Genomic DNA, 16,523 nt, shown 5'->3' on the forward strand with positions numbered 1-16,523 from the left:
TTGTGCTGCAAGTGACTGTTGAAAATCAATAATGTTTGCTCTTTCTCTATAAACCCCAACTAAAAATCAATTACATTAAGTATATATAGCAAATCACGTGTCATACTATCATTTATTGAGTTCCACCGTCATGGTACAGAATGAATCAGAGGCTCAGATATTTGTTTTGCATTCCAAGGAAATAATATTCATGCCTGATAAATTAACATATCATTACAGAAACAAATCAAAACATCTGGGTGGCCTTTCATCTGTTTTTATACATGCAGCATAAGCATGGATTTTACAGTTTTAACCTTTGCGCCACAGGTTTTAACTTTCATGACATCACGGAATAAAGAAAACAAATCATATTGTTGTTCTTAAAAGTCTGACCAGAAATTAAACGAAGTGCTCAGATCTGGCAAACAAACTTTTCACTGTGCCTTTTGTTTGTGAAAACAACCACAAAAAATAAACATGGAACAGAGTTGCTGATTGCTGCTTTTTGATTTCCTATGAAAGGCTGCAAGGCAGGCATCTTCTGGATGCATTTTTGCAGATGACAAAAAGAGTCACTTATGCAGGAGTTGCTACAAATATGACCACATCCAAGTCATAACAATGAGATATTTCGTCCACTCAGTAACCCACATTCATGTGGTGCATAATATTGCATCCATGGTACAGAAGAGGGAGAAGCTACAGGCATTCAGAAGAATAAAAAATTACATCTGTCACTCGTGTCACTGTGAAGATTGCAGGCAGGCCATACATTACCTTAACCTTCAGCTTTCTAAAGACTTTTTATAAACACTGCATGGTTACTCTTAAAGTTGAAAACGGCAACAACAGACAGTAAGTCCAGTCGCCTTTAACATGGGCTTCCTACATAATGATTTAGTCAAATCAGCAGGAGAAATTAGTGTTTTACCACCACTCCTAATCCCACTCACAACGATGGGGTCCTTTGAAACGGTTACACACGAGCAACACTTAATCATTCACGACCAACAAGTTTTATGAGTTCTGAGCACTCATTTCTGTTCAGTGTAATACCTCCCTAAAAGTCGCCATGTTGTTTATATATTATGCTGCATCTTGGGTCTATTACGCTAAAGCAAAGAATACATGGAGGTACACTTTGCACTTACTTTGACAACAAAATCATAAGTGTATAAGTGTAAGTACAGGATGACATCCCTCTCGTTATCACTTGCATGTATAGACAAAAGGTATATTCTAACATGTTGTACTGCATGTTTGTATTCTGCCCACTGGTGCTAAGGAGATTTTATTCCCAGGATAATGATGACCTGGACTCATCATGTTTCTGAGAAAAACACCACAAAGGTAAAACTGACATATTACTTGACAAAAGGCAACAAAAGCTACGGTGTTGCACCTTTTTTCCTGAGAGCAAAGGGGCTCTGATCCAGGATCATTGGTTAGGTCCTCGTACCAATGTCTTTGCTCTGGCTTAAGAGGCAAACTGGTCTCAGATCAGCACCCCTGTTTAAGGATGCACTGTGGATAGAGAATTACAGCTGGTTCCTTGTAAGTTAAACCCGTGGCCCTTTTGGTCAACAAAAAAGAAAAGAAAAAACCCACACAACACAGACATTAAAACATGCAACACTTTTCTGGATCTTTAAAACAAGCAAAACAAATTGTAAGACAAGCCAATCAAAACACTGATTATTCATTCAGGAATAGTACTTTGCATTCTCTTCTCTGTTGCTACAGAGCACCAGATGCATGGTCACGCATATTTTTTTCACAGTATAAACAAGAATCAATCATGCCAGAAACTCTGTTGCCTAATATGCTATAGAATTAAAATGCATTGGCTGTGTATAAGTCGAAATGCCCTCCATCATACCTACTCACCAGTTTGTACAGAAGTCCAAATCATTGAACCACTGCTCTGGAGCAAAGCTGTGCAGCTAAACTGCTGCCAAAGACATAGATAGAGGTGGAATGGTGGTCTGTTGATGGGTCTACAGGACACTGAATGATTTCAGACATCAAAGTAGAAAGGAAAACTGATTTGTTTCTTTTGACATGCATGTTTATATTTTCCAATGCTGTGAGCTCATTGAGTGGGTGTAATGAGCTTCAGTACATAGAAAACATTTTCAAAGGAGGTTCAAGGTTAGAACTGTGAGTATTTCACTCTTTTTTCATTGCGAAAATTTTAAACCCAACTTGTCAGTTTCTAACTGAAATAGCTGCAAATATAAAACATGGTCATCCTCAGCCAGAATATGTTGATGTTGGTGGTAGTCATGAAAAAAGAAACCCTGCCTGTATGGAGGGATGAAAAAGAATGGAGTGGGTGATGGAAAACAGATGCATGGCATGCAGGCATGATATGAGTTTTTCTGCTTTAAGGGGGTTTCCTCAGTCCAGTGCCACTCTCTTTAATCATTTGGCTGCTCCTGCTGCACCTCGTTTACTTCTGCTCCTCGATTTCTCGTTTGACTTCTGCTACATAATGGTGATCTTTCCCATGAGCCACCTCCATGATGGCAAGTGCCTGAAAACAGGGGGAAAAAAAATAAATAAATATATATATATAAATATATATATATATATATATATATTTAAAATTATTTAAAAGACATAATGCAAATGTAGAGAATTGTTAGCTCCCAATATAGCAATTAACAGCTATCAATTTGTAATTTTAATTTAATAAGTTCTTCTGCCTGTACTCGTCTGTCACAGCTCACTGAACATCTACTGAGTAGAAGATCTACAAAATTTTCTGTCCTCACTCTTAGAGCCCATAGAATTTTCCACTTTAACTTTGTCACCTATTAACAATTGAAAAGATGTCTCGAAAGGTACCTTCTTCAGAGCTTTCACTCCCTGTGTCTTCTTCTCCAGCCCCAAATACAGACGTCCCAGTTTCAGGTACATAGAGGCCACATTCAGAGAGTAGGCCGGGTAGTGAACACTGCAGAGAGAATATAATTTAAACATCAAGCTAAGAAGCAAATATGAGATGAAACAAGACATAATCTGAAATTAATGTCACATTTGGTTTTGTTGTAGAGCTACAAAAGTGTAAAACATATCAAGCTTGAAGAGTACAATAGAGAAAGCTAAAAGATACAGTGAACATGGCTAACTGTTGTATACCACAAGATGAAAATATGTTTAGCATTGCCAAGTATAAACACTAATATTCTGAACCACAAAGTACTGTTAAAAAACAAGTCATGAAAGAGACTAAAACAGAAAACACATATTCTTACAAGAACTTTGCCTGACCAACTTATAGAGGTCTGAAGAAAATCTCATTAAAAACTGGGGTGAAGGAGGGAACCATTCATGAAAACACGTCCAGAAAATCCACCTCTGCTTAGCTTCCTGTTCAGGAGCATGCTAGCTCACCCAGCATGATTTTAATAGCTCAAAGTGTGAAGAAAGCTCGCTACGTCCAGTCTTAGATTTCTCCCAATGTCTTCTAGCGTGATGAGACAGGCGATACTAAATTCTTACTTTTCTACAGGTTTTTATAACGACTTACCTCACAAGGATTTATAGTAACCGCATCACTGCACTGCTGCAGGTCCCTTACAGATATATTTACCTGTACGGTTGAACGATCTTCTCTCCGTAGCTCATAGCTCCATCCCAGTCTTGCATGTACAGACAGACGCCCATGGCCTGATACATCATGTGTAGCATGTAGACGTTGGTGTCTGCAAATATAGCTCCCATCTTCTCCAGGCTAAGCTCGCACATCTCCAGCAGCTCGCTGGGGGGTGCCAGAGAGTCAAAGAATAATCACACAAACGTGGCTTTTGCTTTGGCATTTTTTTTTGGCTGCGTTAACGTCTGTTTTCATTTAAATCATGCAGAGTCTGTGTTACAAGACTCATTTCGTGTACAGGAGACCAGAGAGATGGATGTTTTTAAAAATCTGTGTGTTCAGCTCTCAGTACTTTTTTTTAGCTTCTATCTATGTAAAAATCTCTGTGGTCTGACGTTTAGTTTCTCTGCTGTGTCCCTGTGTGTATTTTCAGATATTTGCTTTATTTTACCGTTTCGTTGTTTGCTTTCAACTGTAAAAAAGTCATGTGAAGTTAGCCTAGTGTTGATGAAAACCCCAACATTTACACAACAACTTTTAATGTGTCCACTAGTCCCAGCATAGATCAGCCCAATGCTTTTAAAAGTCATTAACGCAAGACAAGTATGTCAGTCTGACAGACTAAGAGGGAACAGACTTTAGATCAGAGCAAAAGGCAACCAGTTATGGCCAGAGGAAGAGGATATTCTTGTAGTGTTTGGCTCTCCTGAACTCCTCGATTACATTTTTGGCATAACGGACCATGGATCGGATTTCCTCTGGCTCTGGTGAAGAACTCAGTTTCCTGATCTCCATTTTGTCTTTATCCTAGAAGAGATGGAAAGAGATTACATACTGGAGGAAACAGCTGCAAGGTAACACATACAGAAGATACTCTTGGGTTATGTAAAACGGACAGTGGTACAACAGAGACTTAACTGAATCATTTCCTGCTTCCCAGTTTCATACTACTGTAAACACTAATTACATGTGAGTGTTCACATTAGACTATGTCACTATGGCAGGCACACTAAATCTGATGTTTGAGTCTAACACTGATTTACTGTCCCACAATGCAACACACATCAGGATCTTCTCACAGCTGGAAATGATTAAACCTACTCACTGAGGAAGCTCTTAGAAGACCTCAGAGCACACAAAAAGGACCAAAATTTTGCCAAAACAAGAAAAGCTATAAAGAATGGTGAATGAATGCACATATTGATGGTAGGTACTTCACAGAAAAGTACAGCTGTGCCCAACATCTTGTATGTAAACACTTGCTGTACTCTGCATTCATCTGTCAAATCCAGCAGACTGGGATGTCTGGCAGTCATTTTTAGGAAATACAAACATGACAAAATGGATGGTTGAATACAAAGTGTGTTTAATCCACACAGGTGGAACTTGAAAGCATCCAATGTCAACAACTTTTGGCATACATAAAGCACATGTGAAGTACATTCATCAGTATATAGTATGGGACAGAGCAACTGGGTTGGTTTAACAGCATAAAGTAAATTTCAAAGTCAACACTACCTTGGACTTGGAGGTGCACTCAGTACACTGGCATGTGAAGAAGTAGGAATCTAACAACCTCTCTTTCCGGTCCTCTGTTGGATAGAGGAGGTCTATGTAGCTGTTAAAGATCTACAGAGTGAGAGAGGAGAGAGAAAGTTGATACAAAAATCAAATCAGGCCCTATGAATCAAAATAAAGACTTTAGTTAGCATCTGAATTTCTTTCTGTATTGTTGTCACTGAAAACTTTGTCGTCAGCGTTTACCTCATCTCCAGGGTTTATCTCTTGAACAGCTCTGACTTCAGCCACTGTGCCTTTATAAGTCACTATGACGTTAGGACTACAGCTGTGATTCATCAGCGCTACACTAGTGAGAAAAAAAGAAGGGAGGAGAAACACAAATGCTTGACAAAAAATTGCAACATCACAACACTGTGATAAAATCATTATATTTAGAGAAATACAGTGATGAATGGACTGTCGATGATGTGTCGACATGGACTACTTACTCTGGAAAAACAGCTGATCCCAGATGGGAGAGCTCTTCATCCTCTATGGTAAAACCATTACAGTTAACCTGGAGACACAAAACAAATAAACAAGAGAGAGACAAAGGGACAGAGAAGGAAAAAAAGAAGAGTTAGCAACGTGACAATACAACTTGCATCACCCTCTACCCACCCGTTGTCCACTGAGGAGGAAATCCAAGAGGAGGCAGAATGCAGCTGTGAGATAAGAAGCCAAAGAGGCTGTCGGTGTAGTGTGGAGACAGCACTGAGGGACAGATCAAATTAAAGAGCTGAACGCTGCAGAGGTTAACAGACAGGACCTGTGGGTGTGTGTGACACAGATCCCGATTTCACCTCAACGCGTGCTTCAGTGTGTATCTGTCAATAACTACAGGGTCAGCTGGGGATGAAGTGAATGGAGAAAGACTAAAAAGATGTGTGAACAAAAGCATTAAGCATTTATTTATCATACAAGTAAGTATGAATAGTGAAAACATACTATATTTGAACACTGTGTGTCTAAGGAGGGTTTGTTACAACTCAGCATGTCCTTCCACAGCTCAACACCTGCCTGTGGCTTTGTTCAGACTGCAGGCAATTCAGAGCCGTTTCTCAAATCAGACCTTTAAGATTTAAAGACATCAAGGAGCGCACCTTTATTTGCAAACGATCAGATTTGATTGGTGCATCCAGACATTACTGCATGGGATGCTGGGACCTTTAAGCTAAGTATGCACTTGTGCAAGGTCATACCAATGTTTTCATTTTTTCTTTAAACAAAGCAAGTGGCTTGCAGACATGAAGACAATCAATAGCTCAGACACAGCACAGCAGGCCTTCTCCTCAGTGGGCAGATAATCATGGCCAGATTTGAACATCAGGATGCAGGCCATTGGGCTGGTTGTCTGCACAAGGCCAGCAAATGTGCCAGCCAAACCCTCTGATGCTCTCCTGACCAATAACAAGACAGGAACAAAACACACCCAAGATCCTGGATACTTCTATGAACAGATGGTTTTTAATCAGCACATTTCTAGAAACAGAGTTTCAGGAACTAAAGAGATGATTTATAAGATCCAGGGACTGTACACAGTATCTCTAAAGACAGTACCACAGAAGTCTTGTTATGCAGTGTTTTACCTGTGCAAAGAGCTCAGTGAGAGCCTGTTTGTTGGGGAGGTCACTGATGTGTCTGGAGTAAAAGTGGTGGAGTGCTGCTATGTCTGCATGGTTCATCTCCTCCTTCTCACTGTCCATCTTATCTAAATCTACAAAGGCAATAAGACACAGACAAACCTTTAGTCAGTTTTCTCAAGAGTTTCTTCCATTTTAGAGAAGAGAGATTATCAAAAGAGAACAAACAAATAGCACTGCAAAGTATGTATTACCCTTGAGTAAATGAGAGGACCAACCAAGAAAAAAAATCTACAGTCCATGACTTCAGCACTGGCACATGGGGTTCTCTCAACATTAATGGACGCTGAATATTGCCATCACAAGAAAAAAGAGCAAAGTTATAAAGATATGGGATGAAATACTGACTGACTATGACTTAATATGATTTTGACTACTGACTAAGTCGACAGTGAATCCAAAGTTATATCTGTACATTTGTTACCAGTCTTACAATAACATATCAAATGGCTCCTCCCAGTACAACCAGCCAGTGTCAGTGAGCTGCAGGATATGCTGTTGCTTTGAGCCATGTGTTATTGTCAGTCACACAAACTCACACAGACACAGAGTCTGGTGGCAGCAGGCAGCAGCTGGCCACCGATCTGCTTTGTGTACATGAGAGACAGGTGTGAAGGTTAATCCTATGGCAATGCTCCAATGACACATCTGAGCCTGCAAACAGCTCACACCAAATGATAATACCAAATGGAGCAGAGAAAACAGTTTGTTGGCACTTAGGTGGAACACAGTGTTGTTTTTGTTTTATCAACTTACAGTCTATAATTAGGATTATGGGGAACAGTCCGAGTTTGTGTTTTCAGGGCTACCTAAATACCACAGTTGAATTAGTATTAGTTTAAAAAGGCACCACAGACAAAAAATAAACCAAAAATGGCATAATACCATCATAAATGTTTTTGTTGTAAACTGGATAGTTTGCTACAACTCTTCAGTGTGGTTATGTGTTGACATAAAGTATAAGGCATATATACAGTAAATTAAAACCTTCTTGTTGTAGTCTCTCAGAGACAAGGGTTGAATACCTTGCTCAAGGCAGGGTGGCAGCAGTTTTTAAAGAAGATAAAGAACATGAAATTACAGCACCCAGAAGCTTGGGATTTAAGTCCCAGTGCTATGCAGACTTGGAGTGAATGAAAGAGACAGAACCAGGACTGCAGGCTACAGCAGAGGATATTAATAGACACACTGCTTCAACAGCAGAGGCACAGAATGATCACACACACACACACTGCACCATGTAACTACAAGTGCACGCAAATGTAACTAAAGACACGTGCTCATGCATTCACACATGTCTACTTACGGGCTTCAAACTCTTTGAGCAGTAGCAGCCTTTCTGAAGGGGTTCGCTCTGTTGTGACTCTCTGCAGTGTGAAACACAGTCGAGACACATGACATCATTTACTTCAATAAAGCAATAAAATACATATCAAATGTTTTTGGTTTCTGGCCAACATCAATTATAAGACAACTATATTACAGCAGCTGCTCTGGATAACTAGGTGACAGAGGTAGCAGCTTCAGGAACTTTGGTGTTTAATGGGGTCAATAAATTTTAAACATTGAGGCTGCATGGCAACAAAGCTACGTTAGCACTGCAAGAGGATACAACCTGGATTCCAAAAAAATTGGGATGTTGCGTTAAACAGAACTGAACCATGGCTAAATTTGACATGCACTCAACCGAAAACAGTACAAAGATGATATATTTAATGTTTTACCTCATCAGTGCGATTGATTTTTGTAAATACATGCTTATTCTGACACATTTCAAACCAGTTGGGACAGGGACTACAAAAGACATGGAAGGTTGTGTACTGCTTAAAAAAACACCAGTTTTCAGTATCAGCAGATCCTATCGTGATTTGGCATGAAAGCAGCATCCTCGAAGGGACAACTCACCACTTTGTGAAACCCATGATAAAGTACTGTATATTACTACATGGGTTACAGTTAATTTGCAAATTACTACATTCTGTTTATATGTTACACAGCAACCCAACTTTTTCAGAACACAAGTTGTTATTTGCATCGTTTTGTTTTTGTTAGATTCCTCATAATGCCAATCTGAACAAGTGACCTTTTGGAACTGCCATCAGTGAACAGCACAGGCACGACAGCCACGCTACTCCTATGACACCAGGAAGACAAACGAACTTGAGGGGAGTTAAGTCACTGCATCACTGCTCCAGTGGCTCACAGCTGGTTTATTGCATAAAATATGGTCCAGCTCATGAAATTAACCATTATCAAGCAGCTATTTATTTCACTTGGCTCTTTGTCTTCTGTGTAACATTTCTAATAATATTAGCATGGGATTACATAATTTTCAATACACGTTTATAGATTTTTGCTTTAGTCTTTGGTCTAAATTTGTCATAAGCATTGGTAAGAAAGGTTAAAAATTCAAAATGTTCTAACATTTTTATGCATTTCAAGTCTTACTAACGTCTTTGCGTAATTCAGATATTCTTTAATATTATCTCATACTAGTGTAATCTCTTTTTACTCACTTTTCACTTTCTGTTTAAACTTTTCCTACTTACATATCTGTGTGAAATGAAATACACATCTCTGAACACTGAAACATTCCTACAATTCTTAACACTTTACCTGTTTCATGATAATTCTGGCGACCAGTCTGACCGTCTCTGACGGACACCAGTTTTCGCCATAAGCACACATAGCTACACACTCCAGCTTGTGCATGGGCCAATCACCTCTCTGCATAAATACACACACACACACAGGAAAAAAAAAAACAGCCCTCCAATATTACAACAAGTAAACACTATTCAACAGCACAGAACATGAAACAATAGCAGCAAAACACAAAGGCAGATAAAAAAAAAGGTGAGAGTGAATGACAGAGAGAAATAAACAAAAACAGTGGCTAACAGAAGGATTTATTATCAAAAGGCAAATCATACATGAATTATTAGTCAAAGCACTTGTACCCCAGTCTCTCTCTCTCTCTCTCTAACACACATGCAAAAAATTTCTCAGTTTTAGTGCAGAGCATAGAGTGTGTTTTGTGACATGAAAATAAAACCAGTAAAAGGCAAAGGGAGGACACACTGAATCATCATGGCAACGATAGTGTGAGTGTGTTCTCGCTCTCTCTCTTTCACTGGGTGCTGCCTGCATGGGGCTCTGCTGAAATAGCTCTCAATGTGTGGTCCCAGGTCCCAATGCGGCCCACAAGAAAAACAGAATAAACTCTGCTGTGGTACCAGTGAAGCAACATGCTCAGCTTTTAGTATCACTCCAGGATGCACAAAAAGAGCACAAACATCATCTGTCACTGACATTAACATTGAAATGACTTGATCTCAGCCTATTCTCATTCTCTTTGTCCTCATACTTAATAAAAAAAGACAACCAGAGTTAAGACCAAAACAAATGCAGACTAAAACAGGACAGCACATTATTTTTTATTAAAATAAAAATAAAACTGTTGTCGTTAAAATTCATCCACGGTCAGGTCCTTTATTTATACGGGGAACTTGGCACACACACTCACACACAGAAACTACAATGAAAAAACAAAAACTGAAGCAGAAAGCACTGTTACCTGACAGTCGACATTGCAGTAATAGGCTTGCTTGCATTTACCACATTTAAAAAGGTCTTCTCTCCTGTAATGATATGAAGACACAACACATTAATCCAAAACAGCTAAGACATGTGAACTGGACATTTCTGACAAAATCAGAAGGACTTAAACAGCTCGATTCTTGATTGTTGGTTTCTTGGAGGCTTGTTTTCGTGCTGCTACAAAAGGTGGGACACACAGATATACAACACACATGCTCAAACACCAACAGTAGTAAGATAGTTGCCAAACTCTGTTTGTATTTGTAGTGGTTTCATCTTGACAAGCATTTTCAGTGCACTTTCATACAGAAAAGGGTCATTTTGTAAACAACAACTGATTGAAGATCTCTATTGCTGAACGAGACCCAAGCACGTCCATGCCCCTCGATGTAGACGTGCACCCCATGGCCTTCTCATCTCTTGGCTCCTCCTCTAATGGGACACATGGCCAACTATATTTAGCACCCTAACCTTTTACTGCTCTACAAATCTTAATGGCAGCTTGGGCAGGACCCATGTGTGTATGCAAAAGTGAGTGGGCGAGTGTTTGCGGGGGAAGCAGAGTTAATTTAACTCCTAACCAAATGCCTCATAAAAAAAAGAGTGTCATTTCAGCAGGACAAGTTAGCAAGCTAGAGGGCTAAACCTAAACAATGAGCCAGTGCACTGCAGTTTGACCTCACTGTATGATTCTGACACAGCATGCCCACGCACGTCAGTGCTCTCTGCATGTGGTAAGCAAGCCTTTCTAAAACCACTTCACATCCCATGTTCTTACTGCTATAAGAATGTGCTGAAGCTAGCAACATGACTCAAAATCACGTTATAATCATCATCTAATCATAAATCAGTAAAGCTTAAACTGATATCATGAAGTCCAAAAGTTTTCTTTCCATCACTTGGCTTTAAGGTGCATAAAAGTGTAAGGAATAAACAGGTTGTCTTTTGGGGACAGAGAGAGTTCTCATGTGTAAGGATGTAAGAAGAATTGTCACATTAGGACATAAAGGGCTGAAAATGAGTGAAGCAACGAAGTACACTGCCTGTGGCCTATTGAGGAGTGTGTACTGGCACAATTAATAGGCTTAAGATTGTGGGAAAGCAGGCTTATTACATGTTGGCTTTAAAACCCACCAATAAGATTGTTGTACGTGAAAGTTGCCATCTATTTTAGACTCTCCTGACTCTGCAGTGCTACAAACAAATGCTGCAGTGTCAGTCAGGTGAGCTGCCTCACCGCACTGACCCATTTGCGTCCGCACCACATAGGAAGGTGTCCTGAGGTTCACAGGCTAACCTAGCTAGGTAAATTAATGAGGTTAGCCAGCGTTGAACTGGACACATCACTTGCTTTGTTGTTCTGTTTAAAGCTAGACTAAAAAAGACATCACCAGCGTGTAGCCAGCTGTCACAGAGGTCCTTTTCTCAGTTGTTTCACAGAGATAAGATGTTACCTGGTGAAGCAGTGCTCACAGTGCGCTCCTCTCTCATTCACTGTCAACACGTAGGAGTAGGCAGGGCAAGCGAACACCAGCTCCCCCACCGCGAAGTGCCTCACTGCCCGCAGGCCTCTGCCTTTGTCCGGGCTCAGGAACCTCTCCGTGCCCTCTATACCTTCGTTCTTCATGGTTTGTTCTGTTTACAGTTCTTCGATGAGATACTACCGACCACCACCTGTGTCTGCTGGGTGCTCTAATCAGCTTGTGGCGGAGTTGCTTCTTCTTCTTGTCCTGTGTGTCCGGTGCGGCTCTCATCGCCCCCTGCTGGACAGGCGACACGGACATGTGTCTAACAACGTCCAGTAATTTACATGTGCACCTGTGCACTGTAGCTGTCTGTCCCCACATGTGAGCCTATAAACGAGACGTGCCATCGCAACAAGTTTCTTTGTTCTTCAGACTGTCTTTAATCTGGTTATACTGATACTTCTATCGCTTCTACAGTGTAACGTGAATAGTATGTTGTCATGATTTATCTACCTGCGCTGATTATCTGCCTGACTTTTTAGCTGCCTGCATTGTGCGTGTCCTGCCTGTCATGATGCTGTTTTTTATTTTATTTTATTTATTTATTTATTTTTTAAATTCTGTGGAGCAAAGTACACAAGAACATTTACTCGATTACTGTACATATCGGAGATACAATTTTGAGGTAGTTGTACTTAACTTGGGTATTTCTGCTTCACTACGGTTACTCATTATTTTGTGGATCCAGATTATTTATACAAAATATAATCAACAAAAAAATCCATATTATAACATATATAATCTAAGTCCTATAATATTGTGATTATTCCAACATTGGCCAATCTGCATTTGGGTCCTTTATATTGAATTCGATGCCACTATACCAATTTACATACCACACTTTGGAGCTACAAATTTCACATAAATAAAATATCTGGGTACTTCTTCCTTCTCTGGTTTTATTATTTTGACAGCTAATTTAACATCTGTGTAGGACACAGCAGTTAGACTTTAACCTTTCAGCTAACACTAATAAAGATAAATGAATAATAGATAATAATAATAGAATCAAATCCGCTGTATGTTCGAAAGTAGATGGACTATAAAGTTGATTCTGATTCTGGTCAATAAAAGCTCTGCGAATTTAATTTTTATGTTAGTTTCAAAAAACAAATCTGTCTTTATTATTATGGGAATGTGTGTGTCAAGGTGCTTAAATTATTTGGCAAACAGACAGATATCCCATAACAGTTACGAGATGCTCAACGCTCACTTATGCTGGGTGGTGTCCACCATTAGCTTTTCACGCTGAGGAATCACAGAAGTACAAAATGATTCAGCACAGAGCTGTTCCTATCTTTTTCAGTTGGTAAAACATTCAATTTGGGACTAAACATCGAATTCCCTCACTCGTGTGTTCATAAATGCCTGTGGAAATATATTTATGCGTTATAAATGTATCACTACATTAACCCATCATTTACCCATCATCACTGTTCTCAGTGAAGTTAAGTAAGTGGTTAAGACTACAATATACTACAAATATACAATAACCAGAGCCAAAGAAACAAAAATGTCAGCATACTTTATGTCTGGATATGCTTATGTAGTCATGATGAGCTTGCACCCTCAGCCACTGAAGCAGACCAAAATACTCAACGCTGTTTGGTTTATATATATATAAATGCATTTATTTAAGTTAATCGTTTCTCCTCATTCAAAGTTGAAGTTCTGCAGTATCTATAAAACGGGAAACAGTTAGAAGCGCTGTACAGTCTGACAACAAAACTAGGACCTGCTGCTGAGTACACTGTGTATATATGTACATACTGTACACACACTGATGTAGGTATATACAAAAATATACACTTTTACACGAGTGACCCCTCGTGTCATATCGCCCACCAATAAAACCGCATTATGATTACCCCGTTAGCTCATGTCCCTTCCTGCTGATTCATGATGTACAGGTCATTACTGGTTGATGACACTTGTGCAGTATAGTGTCCTACAGTGCGCATGTTAAGTCCCTCTTGTGCCCTGACTCAAACACACTGTCACTGTCACTGATATCTAGATGGAGAAGCTTAAGCAGTCCTGAGCTGGATGTCTCAGTGGGGCTTTTCACATATCAGAGGGCTCGGTCTTCTAGTAATCCTATGAGAGGGTTTGAGGAGGTCTGAATAGTAAAGACATCTTCTCTCTGTTTAAGGGAAAAGCTGGGGGAATATAACGCTGGACCTTGTAAAACTCCGTCAAATAAACCCGTTAACAGTTTCCCTCCAAAAACACAGTGAATATGAGTGAAGTCCTGCCAGCTCAGCCGGGAAGACGCCCTCGTTCACTGGCTGCTCTTCAGTTATTCTTCCGCTTTTTGAAACACTGCTTTCAACCATATTCAAATTAAAACACGCAGAGCTGCTTCTCTTTCCACAGACAAATCTAAAGAGATCACATAAGTATATCTAAGCTCAGATCCATCCTTCCTCCTGGCATGACCTACAGGTCAAATTGAGCCTGGGAAGAAGAATGAGATACACAACATACTGTAGACACATGTACACTGAAGACGTTCTCTGCAACTCATGCTGTATTTCCAAAAACCTTTACCTCTCATCATTCTTCCTCATATAGAGAAAACACGAAGGAAACTTTGGCACATTGTGCTAAAGATGTAAACATTAAATCATCCTGGACTACTTAATTATTACAGTCATTTACTCTGTGTAGAACATAAAAAGAATACAAAATAAAACAGCAATTTTCTCACCTTCACAAGAATAAGACTGGTTTTTAAGAAGAAAAGGCTTCGAACAACGTGTGTGAACTGTTGTAGCAGACAGTGCTGCCATGGTCTCTCAGGTGTGTGCAGTTTGGTTCTCGTGTCTGTTCAGTTTCCACTGCCTGGTTGTTTTACTTGGGCTCAATCAGCAGTTAAATAACAACAGAAAGAACCAAAGACAAAGAAAATGCGATTAAGAAAATAGTCAGAAACCTTGCGGCGCTGCATTATGCATCAGATTTTTTGCTACCTCGAGTCTCCTTTTTCTTTCCTTTTCTGGCTCCTGACTTGTTACTCGCAAGGAGTGTGACAAGAGAGGGCGCTATACACCACTAAAAACATCATCAAGTTACCCTCACTGATGAGGACAAAGGGCCTGATACTCTGATGTCCTAGTTTCAGGTTCACACCAATTATTCATGTTGCACAGTTTGATGTCAGAATAATACCAAATCACCCTCTTTTACCATCAGATCAAGACCTGACTCACTCTCAATATGAAAGAGCTGGAAAGGAACAAATGCGTAAAATGATACCGCCCGCACCCACCTATTCAGAGAAAAATCACAAATTCCAGAACAAATCCAAAAACAACGTGTGTGTGAAGTCCAACAACACCCCTGACTTGATTACAGATTCTGCTTGGATGCACAAATGAGGAAAATTAAATTACACTCCTCTCTTCAGTATGATAATTATTAATTTATAACATTCTTAAGAAGTATTAAGACATAACTGAACATGTTTCCTTTTGCAGTTTCCAAACAAAAAACACCTTGTCCCTGTATTTCAGAGAAACCCTCGTTCCCACATTCCCACAGGTCCTGGTGCCTCGCAGCACAATGCAGCAGCCTATCAAGTCACAGGATTCACAGGATAGGCTTTTCAACCAGCTGCTCTTTCAGCTGACCTTTTTCCTCCCCACTCACTCTGCCTTTTCAGAAGGATGAATGTATGAAGACATGGCAAACATCGGGGGCGAGAGACAACGTGGCAGACACCAAACAAAAATGACAGAACAGGTGATGGACAGACAACACAGCAAACATGACCAGCTGTCTGTCAGTTTTGGTAACTCAGCACAACAAAACAAAGCAAAACAAAACGACCCAAGTAAAGATGTGTGCGCATGAGAAAGAGAAATACTGAGAAACTGAGAGGATATTTGACGCACTCGAAGCTGTAGCTTCTTTCTAGAATAAAGTAAGAACTAAGAAATATGATTTATATAGACCATTTCAGTATATCTCTTCAAAGACCTTTTGTGTTAATGCAGTTGCCTTGAAGCTGCCAAGTGATGAGTCGCTCCAAATCTCCCAAAGTGCACCATGGTTACTCATCAGTGACTAACAGCACGGAGGTTCGTAGCAGTCAAGATGAACCCAAGATGAAGCCCAGGAGAGACAAGTGCTGCAGAAGATACAAACCACACAGACACATGTGCTGTAAATGCTATCAGCAACACTGTCAGATCACAAAGAAGTGGCACAATGCTACTTGGTGATGCAGAATTACCGTTACAAGAATAAAGCAGAAGTGTGTGTTGTGAGCAGTCCTGCATGTGAAATCAGCTCACACAAACAGTAAAACCTTGTTTATGGCAGTTTCAAACTTCTGAGCAGATGGCTCATCTAACAGGCACAATGAAGAAAAAAACAGATGGATGGAAAACACCACTGACTGAGTGGACTGTTGGTGATCCATGCACAGCACATGTGCATGCACAAGTCATACAGTCTGACAACAGTCAGTCCTCTTGTTTGGCATGACATCTGGTCTCAGGCTGGAGTAAACAAGGTTTGACTTTTGTTGACTTTTGTTGCTGTGCAAGAGCAGGCAGGGGTGTGTTGAAAGTATAGAAACAAACATCTTAATCATGTCTATGTGAG

The 16,523-nt window shown here is 40.0% G+C and overlaps 1 protein-coding gene across 1 annotated transcript; it reads right to left on the reverse strand.

The window, feature by feature from the left end:
- Positions 1–1,602: 1,602 nt before the first annotated feature.
- smyd2a (SET and MYND domain containing 2a) lies at positions 1,603–12,143 on the reverse strand. The gene is made up of 12 exons (XM_046384106.1): positions 11,841–12,143; positions 10,364–10,427; positions 9,403–9,513; positions 8,093–8,153; positions 6,733–6,860; positions 5,593–5,660; positions 5,348–5,450; positions 5,102–5,212; positions 4,270–4,390; positions 3,581–3,755; positions 2,833–2,941; positions 1,603–2,518 (listed from the first exon to the last, which is right to left on the reverse strand). The coding sequence occupies exons 1-12, from the start codon at positions 12,011–12,013 to the stop codon at positions 2,435–2,437; spliced, it is 1,308 nt and encodes a 435-aa protein (XP_046240062.1). The 5' UTR covers positions 12,014–12,143; the 3' UTR covers positions 1,603–2,434.
- Positions 12,144–16,523: the final 4,380 nt, after the last annotated feature.

This window comes from Scatophagus argus, chromosome 1 (genome assembly GCF_020382885.2).
Source record: "Scatophagus argus isolate fScaArg1 chromosome 1, fScaArg1.pri, whole genome shotgun sequence".
NCBI lineage: Eukaryota > Metazoa > Chordata > Actinopteri > Scatophagidae > Scatophagus > Scatophagus argus.

Excerpts from the sequence above, each read along its gene's own strand:
- smyd2a (XM_046384106.1), bottom strand. The coding sequence starts at position 12,013 with ATGAAGAACGAAGGTATAGAGGGCACGGAGAGGTTCCTGAGCCCGGAC. Across the intron at positions 8,154-9,402 it reads CCAGAATTATCATGAAACAG|AGAGTCACAACAGAGCGAAC; the intron begins GTAAAGTGTTAA and ends TTCACACTGCAG. Across the intron at positions 5,213-5,347 it reads AGATAAACCCTGGAGATGAG|ATCTTTAACAGCTACATAGA; the intron begins GTAAACGCTGAC and ends CTCACTCTGTAG.